The 26,023-nt window shown below is 38.8% G+C and overlaps 1 protein-coding gene and 1 pseudogene across 2 annotated transcripts; one reads left to right on the forward strand and one right to left on the reverse strand.

Annotated features, from left to right (window-relative positions):
- Positions 1-1,796: 1,796 nt before the first annotated feature.
- Positions 1,797-3,844, reverse strand: LOC145493236 (beta-2 adrenergic receptor-like). Its single transcript, XM_081472655.1, has one exon. The coding sequence runs from the start codon at positions 3,717-3,719 to the stop codon at positions 2,790-2,792; it is 930 nt and encodes a 309-aa protein (XP_081328781.1). The 5' UTR covers positions 3,720-3,844; the 3' UTR covers positions 1,797-2,789.
- Positions 3,845-16,422: 12,578 nt separating this feature from the next.
- On the forward strand, positions 16,423-25,551 carry LOC145492741 (tyrosine kinase receptor Cad96Ca-like; annotated as a pseudogene). Its single transcript, XR_014050048.1, has 11 exons — positions 16,423-16,670; positions 17,293-17,359; positions 17,870-18,018; positions 18,682-18,798; positions 18,982-19,172; positions 19,850-19,978; positions 20,842-20,930; positions 23,022-23,062; positions 23,400-23,499; positions 24,471-24,567; positions 25,282-25,551. The product of XR_014050048.1 is annotated as a tyrosine kinase receptor Cad96Ca-like (transcript).
- Positions 25,552-26,023: the final 472 nt, after the last annotated feature.

A 26,023-nucleotide genomic window follows, 5' to 3' on the forward strand; every position in this document is an offset into this window, starting at 1 on the left:
TCGATTGTTTCATTATGTTTTTAACTAGTGTAGACAGCAGTTTTTGACATTTTTTTTCGGTTATTTTCCCACACAGATGAGCGATTGCCAACATTTTCTCTTCATTTTCTAATTTTCAAAGACCGTGCTGGTCAACCGCAGCCATTTTTGATGTCATCGAAATTATTGATATTGCATGGTGAAGGAAAATCATATTGCCTTACTGTAAGTTGTGCTCCTGAAAGTATGTTTAATTATCCTTAGTAGTTTCACAAGGATTATACTTCAGAATCGTCGCCTCATATAACAATGTGTAAGTGGTTACGTACACATTGTTATGTTCGTCTCCTTTACGTTCGTATGGTTTATCAGCTTTATGGGTCTCATAAGTTAAATATATACATATATAGTAAATCAATAGTAGAAATGAAAAGATGATCCATCTTGTACTGCAGGCCGCAAGCGGCCCTGACAAAATCTGAGATGTTCTTAGTTTCGACATGTTCCCAATAAAATATAACAGTCAAACTCTCTCATGTAAACAAAAACAAAGGTGTGGCTGACTAGGGCCCTTTAATATTTTCTGCCTCCGTTAGTAGAATCACTTAAACCACAATCAATTAGCCTAGGGGGGCAATTCAAGGCAGACACAAAATGTAAGTTATACTTTGGCCGTGTCTTCCTCTTCTCTTTAGAAACGAGCTGGCTTATGCGATGAGTTAGAACAGTCTCTCTGTCAAGTAGTCCGCATTCAAATATTGGCTGTGGTCATTGTATTCAATTTTTGGGCAGGAAATGTTCTCGTCATATTGCGTCCTTTTCTATTCCTAATACGAGTGCCGGCGTGCAAGACTCATTAACAATCAGCGACCAGGTTGCTTGCATTAAAAAGATCGATTTGCCTCTGGGCTTTAATCTAATTTGTGTTTTGTTCCCCCCAGAGGAAGATGATGAATGGTTATCCGTAAAAGTAGTAAAACGTGCTTTCAAATGAAAGCAACAAACGATCGATTTGACATATAAGGTAAGGTAAGGTAATTTATTTTACGTCAAGAACACGGGGAGTGGTTGCCCAAGTCTCCCGAGCCAGGGGCTCATGATAAAAGTGTTTGACATACATGTTAAAAAAAAGATTTAAAAACTATATATTAAAAAATACAAAATTATCATACTATTAATGTCTTAAAAAATATGCGTTGAACATATAACGTTTTTCTTTAAATTTCTGGTTTTCACTATTATGAATATGAGAGAGAGCCTGGTACAATTTCAGCCTGATAATAATTCTTAGACTGAGGTTAGAACTAGTCAAGAATTGCAAATGGTAAACACATTTTCCATTCGGATATTTCGGTTGGAAATTTTGGACTACCTTTCAAGATGTTCCGTTTATTTCGGAAATTCTCCGGTCGATCGACCAAAAATTGACCATCTTGCGGTTTAAATTCTGACCGAAATTTCCCGAATTTTTTAGGCTAATGGTAAAAAACGGCTGTGACTAATGCAACATGTAACAACGGGCCCTTGATAATATGGACCGACTGTTTTTAAACGTATCATGCCCAAATCGAAAACTAACTGTTGATTGTTTTAACTTGGCGCGCATCAAAATAAAAATTCCATTTACTAAAGCTGAGAAATCTTCCTGACAGTTTTTGTTTGTTAATCAAGAACAAGGATCATACGTAGAGGAGATTCATGAAATGATGAACCTTAAAACACATTTTTCATCGAGGAGCCCGATCGAGTTGATACGAAATTTATTACAGGGAAGATATCATTCACAATACTGTATGATAATGGTGTAAATACATCTTTTGATTTCTCACTGCAAAATCAATATTATTTATTTTAGAGCGGACATATGGTTTTACACAATGTCGATCTGCCTAATGCACCTATATACAGTAGCTCGGTCCGCTACACAATTAACGTAAGGGCCCATCCACATTAAGCTGGCAAAATGTGTTAGGCTGTACTAAAAATTACGCTAAATCTTGCTTGCACAAGAATTTAATTTTGGTCAAAGCGAACCGTAAAAATCGACAACCTGTTTACTTACCGCAAAATGTCAATCACATACGAAATTAAAAACCTGCTGTTCCCTGTGAAGCACCTTAATCGATGTTTTACTTGAAGTTTTTTGATCGATCTACCACACTTAGTTAAAAAACTGCCTGCTTAGGAGCAGAACGACGGCGCTTAAGCTTTTGAAGTTTGGGAGGGGTAAACGAATTTGGTAGGACTGAAAATTACCGTTCTTTCTTGAAACGTGAAATTATATTGACAGATATTTTTGCAAAATAATAATGATAATAATAAAAACTCGCCTAGTGCAGATGGGCCCCTAAGATACACCTTGATATCACCGAAAGACACTGGGCCATAATCTTTTATATGAAGCTTATAGTTAAGTTTAGTTTGATTTTCATGTGAGGAGTCTTTGAAAGACTCATTTATTTAACGTGCCTGAGATTTCGTCGGCCTGGCATTGATGCCATCTTCATTTTAGTTGCCGGTGATAACATAACCGTTCAGGCCATGACATCTTTTAATCGATGACAGCAATCTTCTCAAGAGCTCTATCACTAGGAAGATCCCACTAAAAGTAATCAATTTTACGCTACAAGTTTACGTTTCAGCTTAAACATCTCTTTTTTTTAACGGCGTTAAGATCGACAAAGTTCTCAAGTTTTAAATAGATCATCTTACCACTTTTTTTTTAATCGGGAATCTCTCATAATGAGAGCACATATGGAATTTTGTTGTTGATAATGTAAAAAACTCACGGCAGTACCTGAATTATTAGTTTAACCTGTTTGTTGATGTTGTCCGGGTATCATATTACAGTTTTTCCAAAAAAGGGCCATAAAATCTTTTCTTAATTCCCGATAGCGGAACCCGTATACCCATGGATTGAACGAAGAATGGCAGAAAGACACAAGAGCTGCCCATAGCCATACATCATTAAGTTGATATTCTTTGCAAAGGTTATCCTCAAATAAAAGCATGAAATATACCACCGCACTTGGAATAAATGTTACAACGAAAAGGCAAACTATAATGCCAATTGTCACGGCAGCCTTTTTGTTCCCCAAGGTGTCTCTTGAGGCGTTGGGGTTCTTCCATTTGCCACTTTGTTTCCTGACTATGGCGAAAATTCTACCGTAGCTTAAAGACATGACAAGTAAGGGGATCCCAACTGTGGCAACAGAACAAGCGATCCACAGTTTTTCTAGTTTCACGAAGTCGTTAAGAATCAGTCTTGGTAATCCAAAAATGACAGATCCCAACCAAATTAGTAGAACAACAACACGGCACCGCTTCTTGGTCATAATCTGGTGATAGCGCAAAGGATATAAGACTGAAATCAGTCGGTCTAGACTCACAGCGCTTAAACTGTGAGTGGTGGCAGTGACTGTAACGATCCAAAGAAAACCTTCCAGCTTGACGAGCCATAATGCATATGGGTCATGAATTGTCGCGTAACAGATATACAATGGAGTCATTGTTAATCCTATAACCATGTCGGCGACTGTTAACGACAGAATAAAATAGATATTTACCCGTTTGCGAATCGTTTCACTGTGAGAAAAAGCGATCAGAAGAGCCAAATTTCCTCCGGTCGCCAAAAAGCCACAGATCGAGCAAAGAAAAATAAAGAAAACCGTAGACATGTTGCTAAAGCCATGAGTGCAATTCGCCGGCGCACAATCTTCACACACATCGAAGTCAGCCATGATTCGTTCGATCAAATGTTTCCTGACAGGAAAACCTGTTTGTGGCCACAAAAAATTCTGCACTTCTTTTCACACCTTGGGTTCAAGTACTCTAGAAGCTGAAAAGCAAAGTTCCTCGCCCCCGTTGTGATATTTACATAATTAAAGAGATCTCAAACTTTTAGCGTCTAAACATTACCATTTCAAATACAGGGGAAGTCATTTGGGTTGCAGCTGATAACACAAATCGTTTTGAATCTCTTTACTTTATTTTAGCTGAAAGTCGGTTTTCAAGAAAATGGAAGCTTTCAATAGGAAGTTATTTTTGTGCGGGTGTAGTACACTAAATCTTCCATGCTAAGTCATTCTCCATACAATGTTTTTGGGTTGTTGATAAAATAGCCTGCGAGAAGGCGGATTTCTCATGTCCTTTCCCGTAAAGAATAAAACAAAGCGAATTGACATAAAATAGATTAAACTAAAGCAAACTTCAATGAAGTTGTCCGTGATGTGTTTGCGTTTGACCGCCTATCTCTCAAATTGAAAAGCAAATATGTGACACGACACAGTTAGCCCTTTAAATTAGTTTTTTTTTAGTTTAGTGTTGGTTCCGAGCAGCATGTCGTTAAAAGGACTTTGCCGGGGTCCTAAATTATTCTTCTGTGTGATAAAACAGAAACAAAAAAGTTAGCATTTCGCTTCTCTCACAATATTCCGATTCTTTCTCGAAAAAGCTGGGAATTTTCTTAAATTAGCTAGAGAAAGATATATCCAAGTAAGCCAAAGGAACCACGTGTTTTTGTGATAAACTGCTTCTCAGCTGTTACAGCACTGAATTAAAATGCGGCACTTGGGATATATTTCAGATTCTGGAAACAAACGGAAATACCAATCATAACAAGCTTCGATGTCGCGTGGAAACTGTCGTAAGTGTGTCTTCGTAATTTAATGTATATTCGGAGAAGCTCAGGGAGTATGTGAGAACACCATAATTTCACATTTTCACACCAGCCTTTCTAGCTAGACAGAAGAAAAAAACTCAACATGCAATGTTAGTTGAATATTCCATAAGTTTCTCCTGCTGTTCAAGAAAGTGAAGAGCTATGATTATCGCTGAAAATCGACGCAATCCTTGATGTAATATATCAAACACGAAAGGCTGTGTTTGACCACATTTCCAAAAACCGAGAAAAGAGTTGAAAATTCGAAGCATAGCAGAGTATTTTTGACAAACTTCGAGGTGTTTGGAAATGTGGTCAAACACAGTCTTTCGTGTTTAATATATCTTCTCAATCGAAACTAGGACTAACGAGAAAAAAGGAAGAAATAGGATGGCAAAAATCTATGATAATTAAGATCAGATATCCAAACACTGTCACAGTCATGATTTCCTTTGCTTAAAATTGATGAATTATATATGAGTTGGAGGACTTTTGATAATCCCTCCGTTACTGTTTTGTTCATGATTTCTCTGCACTTTGTTCGCACACCTGAAACTTCATCATGTTTTCAGTTCTACGAAGAAAATTTGTGATAGTGAACTGGATTTTGCCTAAATAGGTTAACAGCTTTTGTTTCTTTGCAGTGGATTGTCATTTGTGACGTGTTGGCATCTAGATTTCGCGCAGTAGTACGTGTAGACTGGTTTCATGTCTCCTGCATTTAAGCGAAATTGAAATGATCCCACTTCTCTCGAACGACTCCTGGACTGAAAATGCTTAAATTTTATCTCGTTACACCCAAACTTGATTTGTCTTTAAATTCCTCCCGATGACTGTCATAAGTTTGTTCTAGCTTCAGCTATGAGAATTTCATGCTTCATCAAGACTACTTCAGTATTTCCCACTACTTCAGTATTACTTTTTATCCTCATCGCCTGCCTTTTTCTAGTTATATTGACAAGAAAAATGATTAGAATTGAAACGTTACACGATTATTGAGTGAGGCATAATTGCATAACGGTTACTGAATTGGACTCCATCTTAAATCTAATGTTTGTGTTGTGTATTCGAGACAGAATGGCCTTAGGTGTCCTGCGGGCACGATGAGGGATGAGATGAGATTCGAGACAGACCCTTCTTTTTTTTTCTCGCAGTTTTGTCGATTTGTGTTTTAAACTTAACGGTTACCACGATGGCATACTAATGGCTAGTGCCTTACCCGGCTTTGTTTAAAAGGAATTATAATAAAGTTTCCATATAACGCGCACTCTGATTGGCTGAAAGTGCGTGCTTTATCAGAGAACAGAGCACGGGTTGATGACGGTAAGTTGGCTTTCAAATTTTTGCATCGGAATTTTGACAAATTTGCGCCAAATTAAACATCCCCTGTTATTCAGACAAACGCAATGGAAACGAGCTAGTTGTCTGTAGTAAATATGGCTCACAGAGACCATTGTTAAAACTGTACTAAAATAACAAGTTTTGCTAGATTCCCGCCGACAAAACACGAAACGAAATAAACAAATTCTCAACCTAAACAGTGCTTCGATAAAAGACATTATATTACGAAGGCAAAAATTATACTTAAGAAGTAAAACAATGATAGAAAACAACAATTGAAGTGTCTGTGTTTATGATGAGAAGCTTTATTTTTGTAAAAATGCTCAATTGCTCAAACAACACTTACATGCAGTGTAGTAACGCTCGTTCTCCGGTCATCTCAGCGAAGTGAACCGACTAGTGCTCAGTGCAAAGCTTGCTCTGATATTCTCTTCTGTGCTCGGAGTAGAACCAGTGGGAGCCGTTTAGTCTTTCTAACTTTTACGCTAGTTCGGGCAATCTTGCTGCATGCGGCTACAAGCCGTAAATAACTGTAGCTCCTTTCAAATTCAACTCGGCATTTCGCATTTTCATCCACAAGCTTTGAGCTTCGCGTTTCGTAATTTCCACTGGAAAAGTGCACGTTTCCATGGGCCACGATACGGCCGGATTCCTCTAGACTATAAACCTTCACCTGCCTTTAGATCCGTATTTAAAAATTAACTTCAAAGCGAACTTTGAAGGCATCGTTCTTCTCTCAAAAGCCGCTCAAACTACTCGAAACTGAAAGCTTAGCCGAAGTCCAGTTAGTGATTGACAGCTGTCGCTTCGTTAGCCAATCAAATTATTTGAACAATTCTAACAAGGATTGTGATTGGCTTATTTTAGCGTGCTTTATCAGAGAACAGTGCACGGGTGACGCCACTTTTGTTCGTTTGGAAAATAAAGTTTGGTTTGAAAATTCAGCCAAATGCGTGGGGAAATTATTAGATTCTTTATCATAAAACAAATAAAGAAGCCTCGAGTGTGCTCTGTTCTGTTGTAAAGCACTTAGGAAGCGGTAGAGCACTCAAGAAGTGGGGAAAAACACTCGACTTCGTCTCGTGTTTTCCCTTACACTTCTTTCGTGCTCTACCGCTTCCTGCGTGCTTTACAACAGAACAGAGCACAGTCGAGGCTTCTTTATTTGTTAAATACTCTTTGTAGCCATGATAACATGATCACTGTAAAGGCTACTTTGGCCGTGGATGATGAATCGTATAATCGCATCGCTGGTAGAGTATTAGAGCTACAATATGTAGATTTAGCTAAGCCTTAAAGCGGAGCTCCTGGGCCGGGTTGTTCAAAAGTCCGATTAATCTAACCCAGGTTAAGCAAGAAATTTGATTTGAGTTTTGTAACTTTGCAGTGAGGTTTTCTGTTTGTATTGTTTGGTCTTCTCTTTTAAATTTGAATATCTTCAAACTACACAAAATATAAGCATTGAAAAACATTTTTATAAAAGAAAAAGTTATACTTCAGTTAACTTTTAACCTTGGGTTAACGTTAACCGGCTTAACCTCGCTTGAGCCCACGATCCAATCGAAACCCAGTACTTGATCAGCGGTCAACTTAAAAAACTCGTGACCTCGATGGGCTCTAAACTTGAGCCCGCAATATGGTCACGTGATACTGCTCAGCAGATACCTTAATGATGTATGCTGTAAACCAAGGCTGAATGAGCACCGAAGTTCCGCTAACAATCTAACTGGAAGGATTTACAGTACGCACAGCAGTATTTCCCTGATGTCCACAAACGAGAATGATAACTTGGCTCAAAAATCGATAAAATCGGTAAACCTGGCCGGAAATGCTTGTTTATAGGCTAAAGAAGTGTTGTTAATTAGGCTCAAAAGCTGATATGCATAGCGTACAATTTCAAAAGAACAAATAACCATGGTATACAAAAACAACAGATGATGGCAAAGCAAAGTAATATAACAGCTGATCGAATTAGATTGAATCAGCGGGGAGTGACATCTGCACGTGTTCCAAAAATAGCTTTGGTAAATAAGAATGAAGGATGACAATAATGAACATAATTTGGCGCAGATAAGAGAAGCCTAAAAAATAGAGCTGTAACCAGGATAATACATATTTAAAAGAAGTAAAAACGTTCTCTGGTTGAAAAGATTAAAAACATAAGTTTTGGCCGTCAGCCTGTGCGCGAAAGGAAATATACACGAAAAGAGTTTATAACATAGCGCGCGCTTGAGCCATCATGAACGAAACTCTCTATGTACGCACGGCCGTGCGTATATAACGTGACGTGTGCAGTTTCAATTTACAAGCAAAATTTCCGTCGAGTTTAGTGCAACTTTTGCTTAAGTTTCGGCAAAGTAAAGATTATTCTGAACAATTCAAACTCTACTTCAAACTTTTCACTTTTCGGCAAGCTAAGATGTCTACTTAAACCTGAGTATTTTTGACTTTGTTTGTCTACATTTACATTGAGTACTTTTGCTTTGTTTGCCTACATTTTAAATTTCATTATAATTAATTCGAAGAGGCGAATTTTTCGTTGACAATTTTAGAAACCAGGTTAAGCGTTTTCGTTCGACCGTTGCTCAACTTATTGCGGCGTGTTAGGATCCTAATGACCTTTGTCTTCCTTCACTAGGCCGTGCATTGTGAGAACTTTGTAGTCAATCACAAATAAAACATGTTTTAGCGCCCAAGTTGTTGTCGCCATGTTATAAAAGAATTGCTTCATGCGTTTTAGCTGTGCGTATATCGAGTTATGGATGCACTTGGGAAGTTTGGAGAGTACTCAAGAAGCTAGAGTTGCTCTCGACTATCGCCTAAAGCAACTCTTACTCTTCTTTAGTGCTCTCCAAACTTCCCAAGTGCATCCATAACTCGATATACGCACGCTTAGCATGAACCGATTCTTTAATTACATTTGAAACGATTGGAGACATTGTTGTGGTGGGATGAGCTGAAGCATTTTTTTATGACAAGCCAAACTAATTTTATTTTCAATTTGTGCATTAATTGTTCCAATACTTTAAAGAAACCCAGCAGTTTGAAATATCAAAAAAAGAGTATAGGCCATTGCATGTATCACCAACGTTGTTTTTTGCAAGTTTTTAGGAAGCTTTTTGACATTCTTTAGCGATTTCCTATTTGAGTAAGCCTCGCCTTATTTTTCTTAGTTTAAACATGAACGGTCCTGTCATGGAATAACTATTAAAAATCATATTTGAGGTAGCTGTAGCTGTTAAATTGGAAACGTTAGCAGGCTATATACACGGTGTTGTATTTAATTGTTTTCTCTCCCCAGGAAAACACAAAAATAAGAATTTGAAGCAAAGAAACTGTCTATAACTGTCCTCGGGCACTTAATACACAAAACCAACTGCTTCCGTGGCCTTTTAATTCGCTATACCAAACATGAAAAGATTTGCATAAAAGTGAGACAAACACTACAGCCAAATTAAACTAGCAAAGACTAGATATCAGGTATATCAAACGACAGATTAAAAATCACCAGTGCCTGATAGAGAAAAACACCGATCTAAGCATCAAAAGATAACAATCAACAAAATACAAGATAAAAGAAGAGAAATGCTTTGGTTCCTATTCCGGATTATATGTTTTGCAGCGTTTTTTACAACTATTGGGTTTGCCCTATTGCGTCAAACGGGTAAGTGCAGAACCGATCAAATTTCGTGTAGTGAAAGAACATTACAAAACTGATTTCTTTAACCTCTTAGAAGTGTCCTGATGCTTCCCTATATTTTGTAGCATTTAACTATGAGTTCTCTAAGGTAACCTTCATGATTGAAGGCGTATTGCTATGCAAATCAGTAAAAGCTGCTCAGAAAGCAGATGTTTAAGGCAGCAGATGAGCTTCAAAATCGTGTTGTAAAGCTCACTTGCGCAAAAACATTTTTATTATGTTTTAGTGTAAAATATAGCGTCAGATCAGCACTAATCTGGAAAATTCCATTTAAGACTAATTCCTCTTCTTCAGGCTAAACATGATTTAAACCTCTGACACAACCGGGGAAGACAACCTTTCCCATTAAAGCCTTGATTTTTCCCAATTGAGTAAAGAACAAGGAGGAGGGATGGCGCAGTGGTGAGAGCGCTTTCCTCCTACCAACGTGGCCCAGGTTCAGTTCCGACCCGGCGCCATATGTGGGTTGAGTTTGTTGTTTGTTCTCGCCTTGCTCCGACGGCTTTTATTCAGGTATTCCGGTTTTCCTCCCTCCACAAAACCAACATCTAGATCCGCAATTCGACCAGGGTAGAGGACCAGCTAAGACCGATTGGCTTCCTCTCTAAACATGTAAAATTAAACGGAAAAAAACAAAAAATTAGCCCGATCGAGTTCTAGCTTGGAAGCACTCATGATATCCTCAAATCTGGAGGGTCTGCAGTGACGTAAAGCCGTTGATAACACTGGACCTGTGTAAGCAGTAGTAACGATTGAAGACACCAGAATTTTCGAAACGACTGACATAAACCATAAAAATAGCTTTGTTTTTCTTATATGCCGCCACATTGTACTGACGATTGACCACACATAAACGATCTTCATGAACTCATATATACTATCACAAATGAAGACAAACTGCACAATTTAGTTGCACACCTATATTTCGACTGCCTACAACAGTCTTCCTCAGGGTGAATGAGCTGTTACAACCGCACGCGTCATTCTACTTTTAAAAGTAACAACCTTGACAAACGCGCGCGCGCGTAACTAATCTACCGCGCGCGCCAACACAAGTACACGATAAGTTACGTGCGTCTTGAACGCCTGTTCTGAGCAACGAAAAAATCATTGTCATTAAGCCCATAAGGGCGCAAAGTGTTCAGTTTATAGGCCCATTGGCCTTCTTTGTCCCTCAGTTCTTCCTGTCCATTCACGCGATCTATCAATTGAATCCTGACATCCCTCAAGCCATTCTGTCCGTCCCCACAAAAGTGCTTATACAAGAAGTCATCCTTCTCTTGCTCTGTTCCATTCAATCTCCCTGACCTGGTCGATCTTGCAATGAAGCCGCGGCAACCGACTTCGACGGGTATAACGCTGCAGGCCCAGCCACGATCTTCACAGCTAGCACGGAGAGGCTCGTAACGGGTTCTCTTGCGTTCGTTAGCAAAGTCGAAGTTCCCTTCCCAAGGCACAGTTAGTTCGACCAGATGCACGCATTTACGGGAGTCGGACCAGATTACGATGTCTGGGCGCACAGTTGTGATGGCAATGTGACATGGAAAATGCAGGGCATTAGATAGATCAGCCAGCATTTGCCAGTCTTGGGCACCCTTAAGTAGCCTCGACTGTTTCGCTCTCTTCCCAGCGGCTGGTTGGGGCTGCTCACCTTCCCTGTGGAACTTGATTCCTTGATTTGTTACCTCCTTAACTGGTCCCTTATTAGTACTGGCGCATTGGTCCTGTGTGGCTTCGGCTATAACCCGCAACACTTTGTTGTGCCTCCAGGTGTACTATTGAAGTGACTTATTGTAAGCCGTTAACACATGCTCTAGAGTGGCATGCGTTTGGTTGCACGCGCGGCAAATGTCGTCGTCGATAATACCCCACTGTTTGAGGTTTGTAGGTGTAGGAAGGAGGTCGTACGTAGACCTCAGTAGGAAGCTGATCCTCAGTGGTTCCATCTGGGCAAGGGTTGGCCAGCTGAGTTTTCTCTGTTCTGCCTCTTCCCAGCACGACCAGGCACACTGTTTAGCGAACCCAGCTGCTGTAGCCGATCTTCTTTCTTCGTCGATGGCGCGTACCTCCTCGATGACCATCTCACGACGACCTTTAGGACCCTGCGCAGAGAACCAGCGATGTACGTTATTACCCAGACCAGCTAAGCTTTATATATATATATTCCTTACAGGTGTGACTGAATCACTAACTCCACACCAGACAAACTGGACGCAATGTTCTGGTAGATGTGGTGTTGAGATGCAAATGCGAGAGTGTCGACAACATTGTGGGGAAGGCAAACTGGAGATTCGACAGTGTTCAACAAGTCAGGAACTGAAATGCAAAGGTAGGCAGGCATTTCTTATGAGTCCTATCGCAAAAAATAGATGGCAAATTATTTGTATTGAACCTTTATTTCATTTTAATTAAATTCATTAATAAGCCATTTACGAGTTGCTTTTACCTCTTTTTCATAACGAGTCCTGGTACACAACCTTTCGTATGGAAATTGAGTTTGATTTGCAAGACAATGAGCGTGCAAGAAAACTCATTTCCTCATGAAAGGTTGTGCACCAAGACTCGTTTTGAAACAGAGGTAAAAAGAATTCCAATATGACCTATTAGTCAACGTCTTTTCTGTAACAGCTAATCGTTCATGCTGTAGAGCTACGTCACACAAATATAATTTAGATGACATTCGGCGCAAACGTGTGCACTCAATGCATTATACTATATTTTGTCATTCTCGTGCCAAGCCGACCACAATACTTTTGGCCAACACCAACAATTGCGAACACTGGTAAGGCGACAGGCCGGGCACGAACTTCTAAGCATGCGCAGAGATATGGGAGGAACAGAATAGGGAGAAGGGAGAAATACCACTCCCCCCCCCTTCCCTCCCCCCTCCCAAAAAAAAAGAAGAAGAAGAAGATGCAGAAATAGGGGGAAAAAGTAGGGAGGAGAGAGGAAAGGAAATGCTGGGTGTAGGGAGAACTGGATAGGGAAATAATTTTAAGAAATAAGTAGGGAGGAGGGTAAAATTCGCTCAAAAAGTAGGGAGAAGAAGGATTTACCCCCTGTTCCTCCCCCCTCCCCCCCTCTCCCCCCCCCCCCCCCCCCCGCAGAGTACTCGTTTAGTATTCTAAGACAATCAGATTTGTCAGATTTGGAAAGAAGTCGGAAAATCGCGGATTTCCCGTGTTGGACTCGCCTGAAGGTCGCGATTTTTTGTCTCTGCAGACGAGAGGGCTTTTAGTATACGCGCCCGTGGTTGTTGCACATGCGTACGCACTCAGAGTTTGTTCAGGTGAAGCTAATTTGGCCAAAATTTTAATTAAGAGCGTTGTACGAAATTCTTAATGGCATTTATTACTGTGATTTTTCTTCTTAAGCTGTTGAGTTCCCGAAAAATAAAGAAAGCTTTTTGTCCTGTCGTGCCCATGAGCTATATATAAGATACACATTTAGCAGATTGAAGTTCTTTATTACCTACTATTTCTACCATTGTAGCCTACAAAGTACGTATTTCACCTTATCCCAAATTCTGGTCCAAAGTCAAGCTTGAGATCAACATATCTAGCAATTGGACGCCGCTTTGCCATTCAGCCTGGGACATTAACATGGTTCATGCAGTCTGCCGCATTCAGGGATTTCCTGAAGCAGAAGGTATTCTTCAGGGAGATAAACTTGTTGGAAATGATTCCTGTGTCTCCAATCAAGAAAATAACAACACATGTGACTTTTTCGAAAAACAGACATCAAGTAGCTGCAATGTTTCGAACGAAACAGTTGCTGTTTGCAAAGGTAATAATGAAAACTACATGTACATCATAACTTAACTCATACTTCTATTGACGTTTACTTCTATTGACTAGCGGCCGTTTGCGCAACGACGGAAAACAAATTTGGCGTGGACCCGAGGACGAATGATATCCGTCGCTATTATTCACACAATATTTTATTTATAGTTAAACTTACTTAATAATTCTTGTGACTAACCTCAGTTCTCATGTTGTAGGCAACTGTGCAAATATTTCGTGTGAGGGTGGACAACATGCTACAAACGATGGCCTTAATTTCCCTGAATCTAGAAACTCCTTTAACAATAACAATGGTAAAGGTAATGCGTTCTCATCTCTCACGGGTCATTTATCGAGACCGGCTTTAATTTGGTAATTTGCTATATGAAAATGAATAAGTTTGTAAGGATATCAGTGCCACTCATTATAACAAATACTCTTCAACTAGTATCAGTTAATTGATGACCTCATTGTTTTGCTACAACTCATTATTAACCGACGCTGGGGGATTTAGAAAACAGGGATAAGAGAGGGTCTACCTTGCAAAGGGGGCAGACGATTTTCTGAGTTCATTTTTTTTTGTTGTTGTTGTTCGCGAAAGATAGAGTTCTCCAAACGCGAATTTCAGTACCCCTGTTCATCCATATCTCGTCATGCCATAAGACACATAAATCTTTGCATTCGTTTTCCGTCTACTGCCATTTGTTGTTACGTTTTTCCTCCATGTTGTGTTTGGTTGTCCAGTCCTTCTCTTCCCCTCTGGCCTCACAATGTCGTAACGCATTCGGAGTTGTTGTACATTGCCTTCAGCTCTGCCGAGATACTCCTGACATGATGTTCCATAAGCGGCTCTCTCCATGTACAGAATCAAACGGATTGTAAAGTCTAGCAAAATATATAGAAGTACAGAATAGCCTTTCATTCGTTGACTTGCTCTATTATATTGCAAAGGGCAGTTAATACAAAAATCTGATCGACCGGTAATTATTTTCCCTCGAAAGCCTGCACGTTTGTTACTTCTCCAAGATCGATGTTGTCAATGTCGTTCTCAATCAGTTTTAGGGGTGACGAATGGTAAATGCGAGACTGGGCGTTATGACATCGTAGGATAAAATAACTGTTTTACTGGAGCCAAAACGGACGTTGCGGTAGGTTTCGTTGCTTTTTGTGGAATTCAGACAATTTAGGAGAAGTTAGGATTAACTTTTTCTCTGAAATTTGTAAGTTACTTCATTCAAATTCAATGTCAAGTGAAGAGAAGACGTCATTTATAAAACCTGGGATAAACGAACGAATCGGGACTTTGAAACCACCAGATGTTTACATCGAAAGAGAAAATATGTCCTTTACAGTTGGCGAGGAAGCAAAATTATCATGCTGGATTAAAAAACACGAGGTTGTTGGCTACTGCAAAGTGGATACGAGAAGACACCAAGCGGACCCTTAAGACCGCCAATTTTTCCTATGATGAGCATTTCAAATTTCTTCACCATAAGTTCTCCCAGGTGATCTACAAAGTATCTACTGATGATGCATGGTATTACACTTGCGTTGTCAATTTCGATGATTTTTGGAGCCAAAATGCATCGTACAAGTTGCAAGTAGCAGGTAAATGGTTTCTTTACAGATCTTTAGTTTTTTACTCTGCTCGTTTGTCAGTCTTCTGATTTTATCTTGTACTACAACCGTACTTGTTTTGTTCTTCTCGCCTGCTTGTCCGTGTACCTTCACTACTCAACGCAATTCGGTTCTCTTATTTTGTGCCATCTCTCTCGGCATGTTGTTTATCCCTTAATACCTCTTCTCTTGATGTATTTGATGTTTTTACTAATCGGTCTTTTCTCCTTTTGCATCTCCTTTATTCTTTGCTTGACTTTTTCATAACCTACAATTGCGAGTTGCAGCTTTATTTGTCATCTTTTTTTCTGTCCTCAACGCTTCTTTACTCCGCTCAAGATGACTGTTTCTCTCGGCTGGACTTTGTACTCTTCAGATTTAGCTACATCTCTTCCTTTCCATTTGGAATTTAAAAAGTAACCTTTCTAATAATATATTTTATATATACTATCAGCCCGACTTGGGATAACCTTTTGTAGTTAAATCATCTTCCGCAATATAATGGAATCACTGCCTCTTTATTAGCCTCCGACCTGAAAAATTTACTTCTTTTGGGCGATACGTCTCATTATATATAGTGAGCGCCCCGTCAAAATATCCCAGGAACAACCTTATGTATTCAATGAACCTAGGACTCGCTACTAGCCTGTTTCCATAATAGACAATATCCGTTTTTTCGGGATTGGACTGGAACTTGCTTCCAAATGAGGCTAATGTGAGGAATCTTTTCACATGCAAATGACATTAATCTCTCTATTTTTAATGATATTTCCCCGCATGAGCCTCCAATACAAGCTAGTTCCAGTCCAATACCGAGAATACGAACATAGTCTATTGTACACCTTGGGAACTAGTGCTCAATATAAAGATGTCTAATGTTTATTTGGTTCATACCTAGACCCAGACAAAGATAGACCGCAAGTTTACACTGCAACAGACAACGTGGCATTTACCGTTGACGCTAGAGTGAATTTACAGTGCAAGATTCAAGACACAGGGGTTTTCATTGCTGCAAAGTGGATTCGAGAAGAGAGCAAGCAAACCCTGGAGACCGCTCATTTCTCCCGCTCTAATGTGCATTTAAAAGAGCATCATTTCAACTATGTAATCAAAAAAGTATCCACTAAAGACAGAGGGATTTACAGATGCATTGCTAGTTTCTCTGGTTATGGGCCAGTAGATGCCTGGTACATGTTGCAAGTGAGAGGTAAATGTTGATAAATATTTCTCTTACAAGACATGCATTACTTAGATTTGTTCACAGACATTGCTCTGCTCATAACATTGATTTTCTCGTTGTTGCCGTCGTCGCGGTTTACTTTAACTCCTCACAGCCAGTGAATGGTTGAGGACGTTGACTCATATAAGCATGGCAAAGACACTTATTCAATGAAGGCCAAGTACTACTCTACTAGTTATCTCGCATTTGTCATCGATATAACACTTTCGCTTGTACTGTTTTCCGAAGGTGAAGCTGCAGGCTCTGAAAATGAAAACAACTTGACTACAGTGATCATCTTCAGTGTCATATCAGGCTTCCTCTGCCTCTGTATCGTCCTCTGTTTTGTTTTCCGCAGGAGACCCGTTTCAGGTATGTAAACAAAACCTTTCACATTGACACTTACTTAATCATCTGCTACATCTGATCATTCTAATAATAATAATAATAATAATAATAATAATATTAGATTTATATAGCGCTAAAATTATAAAATATTGTAAAGCGCATTACAATGTTGAATCCCTTGGTGTCTAGGAAATTCACCAATCTGACTGGTTCCCCCGTTTTTATCTATTTGCACGATGAAACAAGCATTGCACTTCAAACGAAAATTGTCATCGTTGTAGGCATATCAATATATTGATCCACTCACTCGAGATTAGGGTCAGCATGAAAATAAATGATACAAAAGTTCATTGGTTTATTTTCTCCAATTTTGTCGCGTTCAATGCTTACCTTAACCTAGATGGAACTTCACTCATCCTTTCATTGCCAGAAAGTCTAAAAATAACGCGAATTGAGCTGCAATGACAAGTGAAAATTTCGATGAGGGATGAGTTGGCAGCTAGTGAATGTTTCCGAGGGTCTTACTAGCTCTGCTCTTTAGAGGACGAAAGTGACCGTTGAAATCAGCACTCTCCCTTTAAGAACCCCTTTAAAACTTCATAAGTCTATATAGCAGTTTGCTGGTAAGCAAGTTAATTACTTACAGTGTGTTGTTTCAAAGTTCAAAGAGACGATGTCCCTTGCGCGTTAGTAGAAAACTTGGCACTAGAAGGGTAAGTGTTCTTTTAGATGCGCGTGCAAAAGTACACTTTAAGATTACGAATTTTCTTATAAAATTGGATCATCACGACATTATATCATTGGTTTTTACTTGCTTTTTTACTTGCTTACAACCTTGTGTAGGAAAAAAAGATGGGGGCTGTACATTTTACCACAATACCATGCGTGACTTACGCAGCCCATAAAGAACAAGGAAAGCCATATTTTTGCAATACTTGCCCTTGTGCTAATGACATTGTGTATGCTAGGTTTCAAGATTTTAGAACTTTTTGGTACGTTTTTATGAGCGATCTTAAAGTCAGTTCGTGCGCTAACGGCATGGGTAAAATGTACAAGTCATCTTCTTCTTTCCTACGATGAATTTATTTCTCTGTTAGATTCGTTATTGATATTGATATTATTGTCGTCTTTGTTATTTTTATCAATTTGCTCAAGGGTTGTGTGCGTGCTTTTTTAATGGCAATGTCATTGACGATTTATTTTGTTCACCGTTATTTATTTAGAACTCTTTCCCGTTGGGACATCCCACTACAACAAATCAACCTGAGAAGTGTGTTGGGAAGCGGCACATTTGGTGAAGTGTGGAAAGCTGTTGTGTGGGGTTTGAATGGATATCCAGGACATGCTATTGTTGCTGTAAAAAAGCTGAAACGTGAGAAACTGTTCTTTAGTATGACTGTACTGAATGGATCATTTGAGTGATTATACCGTTATTGTATCTAGTATCGTATGACAAAGAGTGTTAGTATTGATCCATCAAGTTGATGGAGAGAGCTGGAGACTTTTTTCCCACTTTTTCGCCAACGGAAACCTGTAATAACTATTTGCCCCTTGTCACAAGTTGAACAGGTAAAACGATAGTCTGCATACGAACCAAGTGGCCCATCAGGCCGGAGCTTATCCCAGTTTCTGTAGCATGAAGCGAATAGAAGAATTTCTACTCTCCGTCCCCCACCCCCCTTCCCGGGGGGGATGCTAGTCCATCGCAAGGTTATGCAAAGCATTAAATTTGCCGGTACCCATTTTTACACCTGGGTGGACAGAAGCAATGTGAGAGTAAAGTACCTTGCCCAAGAACACAACACAGTGTCTCCGGTGGGGACTCGAACCCGGACGGCTCGTTCCGGAGTCGAGGGCACTAACCACAGACTACCGCGCCTCCTAATCATAAGTTATATGGCAATTTCTCTGGTACAATTTTTTTTTTTCAATGTACAGAAACTACGCCTCACAGAATCATCTAACTTGAAGGCAGTAATAGTGATATTAACTATGATTTTTATGATTTCTATTTTTTATTTCGTTTTCTCAACAGACAACAGCTCGGAATCAGAAAAGGAATCTCTTGCACAAGAAATAGAGTTGGGGCGGTCGCTCAAAGGAGACAGACATCCAAACATTGTTAACTTCCTTGGTTGCGTTTCCGCCTCAGGTTCTTAGGACCATTCAGTTAAATACTTGTCTCTTTGATTGCTTGAGTCACGTGTTGTGATTTGGGTTAATGACCTGGCCTATCACGTGGTTACACTTAGTTGTCTCATGTCTCATTTCTTGTCTACAATTTACGACCGCGTTAGCATTGTGTTATAATTCTTATAATTCCTCTTATTACCAGATGCTCCGTTAATGCTGCTTCTTGAATATGCACCATACGGAGATTTGCTTGGTTACCTAAGAAAAAGCCGAGGTCTAGAAGACAAGTATTACAGTTCCCCCGAGTGTTGTCAACAGGAAGTGACATCATATGATCTGTTCTCGTTCTCCTAGCAGATTGCTTCCGGCATGAGCTTCCTAGCATCTAAGAAAGTATGAATCATCGAATTGGATCCAATTATAGCTTAGATTCAATTAAATTCAACTCGACTCAACTGGACTTCGATTTGACTCTACCGGATTCGACCCGACTCCATTCGATTAGACTATATTACAAGTTAGCTGACAGGTATAAGTACTGACCGATATTCGCCAATTATTTCTTCTGCCATGCAAGCGCTGCTGTATAACATAACTGCATTATAACCGATATTTCTTTATTACCGTACCCAAATTCCCAATTAGCCATAGAGGAGCTATGTGAAAGAAATCTATTCAACTGAATATTGGAATATGTTGTTTCGTGTCAATTAATGCGTATAGACAAAAATATTCTGTGATATCAAGTCACTGACCTGTTATGGCTACGATATCATGCTCTCTTGGCCAATTTGGGTACGGTAAATACTATCTCACCAAATTACGAACCATGGCTCTACCAAACTCGCCTAATATGCCGCCGAAGCTTACCAAAAAGCTACGATTGGGTGTAAAAATATATATCTATTCAATTTGCATAATTTGAACAGAACTGTTTCTTTTCGCCTTATTTTTTGAATTTTCCCTTGGAATGCCACAACTTGAACAGCTGGTTAAATGTAACATGACACCAGTACAGTTCGGTTAATTGATTTCTATTATTTATTTTAATATTGGCATACATTTAATAGATCCTTCACCGTGATCTCGCCGCTAGAAACGTACTTGTAGGTGAAGGAAGAACCTGTAAAATAACAGACTTTGGACTGGCGCTCTTACGAGATAAACATCAGTATCTTTACTGTACGACGATCAGAAAGGTAACTTCATTATCTAAAGAAAAAACTGAATCTTTTACCACGTGTCTACTCTGTATCGACTAACAACCTCAGGAATCTCATGTTGGGTCTGGTCCTAATTAACATAATCGATTTTGCAGAGAGAAAGCATAATGCTAGATACCAGTTGACAACATTTGAATAATTTCAATTTAGATAACTTGTGGAACCGTTGAGAAGTTTGGCTCTTTGGGTGTAAATTCAAGACGAAACTGGCTTTTAAAAACTGCAAAGTTTCCGAGTGGCAAAAAATGCTAATGTGCTCATACAATCTTTGTAAAATATCGAGTTTTTAAATTTGGGTCGCGCAAAAGGAGTTCAACACATCCACTCAAATTCCGCAGGAAGATTAATCGTACTGTGCCCCTTCAATATTCAGCACTGATATTTTTGTAGCTTGAGCAGAAACTAGACCCCTTATACGCATTATAAGGAAAGTATTGTAAACAAAGATTCCCTGTAAGCATGAGTGGGATCTGGCTATAAACTTGTTCTATTTTCTAGCAACGGGAACGAATTATATGAAAATTAATGAATTATCAACAAAGTGTGAAATATGACATTCAAAATTTCTCTAGAATTATTTTTTTATTGGCGTCCTCTCTTAAAATAGAATTTCATGAACTATATAATCTTCTTCTATCCTTGAAATTTCTGTTGTTATTAACCCAAAATACTGGATCTAATTTGCTCTGAAGAATATTTATATCTAAATGTTTTTGTATATTTGGAGGCGTTTGACAGTAAAATATGGAAATAAAGAAAAGAACTTTGGACAATCGGCTGGCATACTGCCCCTTTAAATTTTTGTACTAGGTGTAATTTATCTTGTTTTTCCCTAATAGGGCCGGCTGCCAATCAAGTGGACCGCTCCTGAACATTTGTTTAATGATTGCGAGGAAAATGATATCAGAGTGTCGGAGAAAAGCGACGTGTAAGAAACTAGAAAAACTTGTTTTTAACTCCATTTAATCCAGGGAACTGGGAAGGGGCGAGGGGCGGTGCCTACTCTAACTTTCACCGTTTATACCGTTATCAATATTTGGAATTTACCTGCGTACAGCCTTACGCATGTCATTTACTCGGACTTGTGCGCTTTCATGGCCGTTGTATGCTTTTTTTCAGTTTTGTAGTTTTCTTGTTATATCAAAATTCGACTTCTTGCAAATATTTTTACATTATTAGGCTCTTTTTACCATCTTTTTATTGATTGAGCTTACTCTAGAGTCATTTCTTTTGATTTTTTGGTGTTTTGAAAAATCAGAGAAATCCAACATGGCGGATCCAAGGTGTCTGCTGTTTAGAGTTCATTACGTAATTTCATCGTCATATGCCGTCATAATTATTTGTTGCTTACCGCAAAGAAAACATGTTTGGAGTTATTATGCACCGTCCAAGTTTTGCTTTCTTTGCTTAATATAAATACTCATGAAGTACCTCGGGGGAAATCCCCCTGTTGTCGTGGGACATCCAAAAAAGGGTCAATTGCAACAGGAAATCTTTTGTTACTATTATGAGATCCTACATTGTATGAGAAAGTTGTTGAAGCTTAAAATTGATTTGAGAGAATTAATATTATACTTGGAATTATTGTGAATTGACGTTGCTCGAAATTACTCAAATAAACGTGGAATTGTTGCTGGAGTTAAATGTGCAGTTTTATAATTAACAAATAAAGAAGCCTCGACTGTGCTCTGTTCTGTTGTAAAGCACGCAGGAAGCGGTAGAGCACGAAAGAAGTGTAGGGGAAAACACGAGACGTAGTCGAGTGTTTTTCCCTACTTCTTGAGTGCTCTACCGCTTCCTAAGTGCTTTACAGCAGAACAGAGCACAGTCGAGGCTTCTTTATTTATTTTATGATAAAGGATCCGATAATTTCCCCACGAATTTGGCAGAATTTTCAAACCAAACTTTATTTTCCAAACGAGCAAAAGTGGCGTCAGCCGTGAACTGTTCTCTGATAAAGCACGCTAAAATAAGCCAATCACAATCCTTGTTAGAATTGTTCAAATAATTTGATTGGCTAACGAAGCGACAGTTGTCAATCACAAACTGGCCTTCAGCTAAGCTTTCAGTTTCGAGTAGTTTGAGCGGCTTTCGAGAGAAGAACGATGCCTTCGAAGTTCGCTTTTAAGTTAAATTTTAAATACTGATCTAAAGGCAGGTGAAGGTTTATAGTCCAGAGGAATCCGGCCGTATTATGGCCCATGAAAACGTGCACTTTTCCAGTGGAAATTACGAAACGCTGAGCTCAAAGCCCGCGGATGAAAATGCAAAATGCCGAGTTGAATTTGAACGGAGCTGCAGTTATTTACGGCTTGTAGCCGCATGCAGCAAGATTGCCCGAACTAGCGTAAAAGTTAGAAAGACTAAACGGCTCCCACTGGTTCTACTCCGAGCACAGAAGAGAATATCAGAGCAAGCTTTGCACTGACCACTCGTCGGTTCACTTCGCTGAGATGACGGGAGAACGAGCATTACTACACTACATGTAAGTGTTGTTTGAGCAATTGAGCATTTTTCAGTACAAAAATAAAGCTTCTCATCGTAAACAGAGACAGTTCAGTTGTTGTTTTCTGTCGTTGTTTTACTTCTTAAGTATAATTTCTGCCTTCGTAACAAATATAATGTCTTTTATCGAAGCACTGTTTAGGTTGAGAATTTGTTTATTTCGCTACGTGTTTTGTCGGCGGGAATCTAGCAAAACTTCTTATTTTGGTACAGTTTTAACACCACTGTTGTTAACAATGGTCTCTGTGAGCCATATTTACTACAGACAAATAGCTCGTTTCCATTGCGTTTGTCTGAATCACAGGGGATGTTTAATTTGGGTCAAATTTGTCAAAATTCCGAAGCAAAAATTTGAAAGCCAGCTTACCGTCATCAACCCGTGCTCTGTTCTCTGATAAAGCACGCTCTTTCAGCCAATCAGAGCGCGTGTTATATGGAAACTTTATTATAATGTATAATAAAAACTAGTGTATAATAAAACTAATTTTATTTAAACATTTTCTAATTCCATTAGATGGTCTTATGGAATTGTTCTGTATGAGGTCTTCACTTTAGGTGAGATTTACCAATCATGTTCAATACGAACAAACACTTTTATTCTAACCTTCGATTAATATTTTCCTGTAGACAAGGATTTTTGTGACAAAAACAGCCGGGCTAATACTTAATCAATTTTGTTGTTGTTTTTAGCTGTTACTTTTCTTTCGAGTGTTAACCGTTGTTGATTTTGTTAATGCTAAAAATAAACATAAAGATAGGTTAAAACAGGTCGCTTAGCTGAAAAATTCTGAAGATATTTTTGCATTATTTGGTGACTTCAGTGAAAACATTATTGTACAAATATAATTGCATTCATTCTTAAAACGTCGATGCATACTGCCTTACGTCACAGGAGGCCTTCCTTATCCCGGGTGGGGTGAGTGGAAGGTAGTGTACGAACTGAAAGTCAACAAGTACAGAATGGATCAGCCGGATCATATCAGCGATGAGATGTAAGTGCAGAAAAGAAGTTTTATTTTATTTTATTTATTCATTTATTTATTTGTTTGTTTTATCTTTCAAAATGATTGTTTCTAGCCCAAAACATCTTACAAAGACCCTAAACAGGTCAGAATTTCTTTTCCATTTTAAACATTCGGCTAGGTTTAAATCGAGTCCACTGCTGGTTTTATTCACAGCAAGAATTCAGTAACAAAATGTAAACACAATAAAAATGTTTCTTCTCTTTTACTTCACCAAGGCAACACACGTCGTTTCCCATTCTGAAAAGACGAACACGGTGATCGAATGATTCAACAATAACCATTTTAAATAGATAAATAAATAAATAAATAGGTAAATAAATCAATCACTTTATTTAAGTGTCAGAGTCTTTAGCTCTACTGTACTAATTGTGGACTCTGAAATGAGCAAACAAATATTGTAAATTAAACAGAAACTTGTTAAAAATCCCAACTGGCGGGAGGCTGACCGGTTGGTTATTTACAAAGCGTGGAGGAGATGAGTCTGGAACCACCAAACACTGAAATGCATCCACTGACAGGGAGGAGGATTTGAACCCGGGACCTCAGGATTACAAATGTAGCGCCCTAACCACAAGGGCATACCACTCCACTTCTCACGGTTAATGTTTCTTATTTGCATTAAAATATAATTCAATATGTATGTGAGACAAAGTTCTACCTCGCATCCAAGTTGGATTTACATTGTAAAACAAAAGAGGAAAGCTAATCGTGAAAAGCGCTGTTCTTGAGTTTGGTTGTCGCAAAATATCGCCATTTGACAGTATCACGCAGAACAATTATTGATTTTTCTCTGAAGCCGAAGGTTTCGGAAAGTAATACTTTGAAATTAAGAAAAAATAATCTGAAAAAAAAACAATTAATTTACCAGAGAATAAATAATCTACTTGCCACTGATGATTCACTCTTTAAAGTAGTTGTTAATAATTTCTCACAAACAGATATCAGATCATGTTAGATTGTTGGCATGAAAACCCGGATCTTCGTCCAACCTTTGAACGTCTTTACCAGGTCACAACAGAATTATTGGAAGTAGAGGTAAGGTTATGTAAAATTATGAAACCTGTCTTGGCTTGTATTCAAGTGGACTATATCTGAAATGAACTGAACCATATCTGAAATGAACTGAACCATATCTGAAATGATCCAGAGAGAGGTCTTTTTCGGGATAAATTTGTAAAGGACGACCAACCCCTTTTCAGAAGCATTTTTCATTTACGCACGGCAGTGCAAAGCAATCATGGCCTTAAGAAATTTGTCTTCAGATATTGCCAAGTAAACATCGCGCAATGATGAAACTCAGCTTCATTAACATTTTTAGTTTAGGCTAACGGCGGCGATGACTATTCAGGATAGATCACAGAGCAGTTTTCACGGTGCGTCCTTAGCATCCCAGGACTCGCAACGCAACATTTAAGGAATTCACTTAATGAATAGAGGAAGTCTAATTTAGCAGCTCTACCACGAATGCAAACATAATATTTTGGTGGCTTTTTTTGCGTACAAAAGTTTGTCACAAGAGCACAGCTATTGCCTAAAGACAGACTACCTAACTCAGCAGTATTTGAACAATGTCTCAGGCTATGAAAGTGAGTTTTTATTTGGGCTAACAATGTTTTACGGGTTACTAGTTATGTTTAATCATGCAGGTAATCCAATTCAAATGACTATGAAAACGATCGATCTCGTCACGATAGGCTATTTTGTATCTGGTTGAGTTGCCTGTTGTCGCTCACAATATTCTTTTCTCAGCACTACCTTGATCTGGATATGTCAAAGTACGAAGCACATCTTTACTCAAATTTGGAAGAAATCGAGGCTACCATGGGTCCTGCGAACTCTTTGGAGACACGAGGACTCTCTGACGAAATGGTAACCATGCCGACAGAGGAACAGGACAGCAGACTTTAGAACTGGCTCAGAGCCATTTGGAAAAGTGTTTTTTTTTCCAAAAATGAACAGTGAAGCAAACATTAAACAGATTGAAGGACAATAGTGAGGTAGTGCATAAGGTTACGTTAGGGTACGAACAATAAAACTACAGTAGTAATTTTGAACTGATTTGCTTTCATGATATAATTACGAAAAGAAAACATTTAATCAACTGTCAATATGACAAGCAAAATTTATTTTAATTTATTTTCGCGGGAACTAATTTCACGAAAACTGAATCATTGTTTTGGTTAAGCCAATCTGTGGTTTCAAAGTATAAATAGCAAAACGCAAAAAAAGGAAAAGAAAAACAGGAATAGGCCATTTCCGAGTTACCTTGTGCCTCTGTTGTTGTTTTTTTGTTGTTGTTGTTGTTTTTTTGTTTTTTTGTTTTTTTTTTCTTTAATGAGTCCTAGTTCAAAACCCTTCATATGAAATTGAGTTTGTTTCCATGGAAATGACCGTATAGGTTTAAAACATTTTCATATGAATGGTATCCAACGAAGACTGGTTTTGACACAGAGGCTGAGGGCAACTCGGAAATGGCCTATTCTTCTGTCAG

Source organism: Orbicella franksi, chromosome 7 (genome assembly GCF_964199315.1).
Source record: "Orbicella franksi chromosome 7, jaOrbFran1.1, whole genome shotgun sequence".
Classification (NCBI taxonomy): domain Eukaryota; kingdom Metazoa; phylum Cnidaria; class Anthozoa; order Scleractinia; family Merulinidae; genus Orbicella; species Orbicella franksi.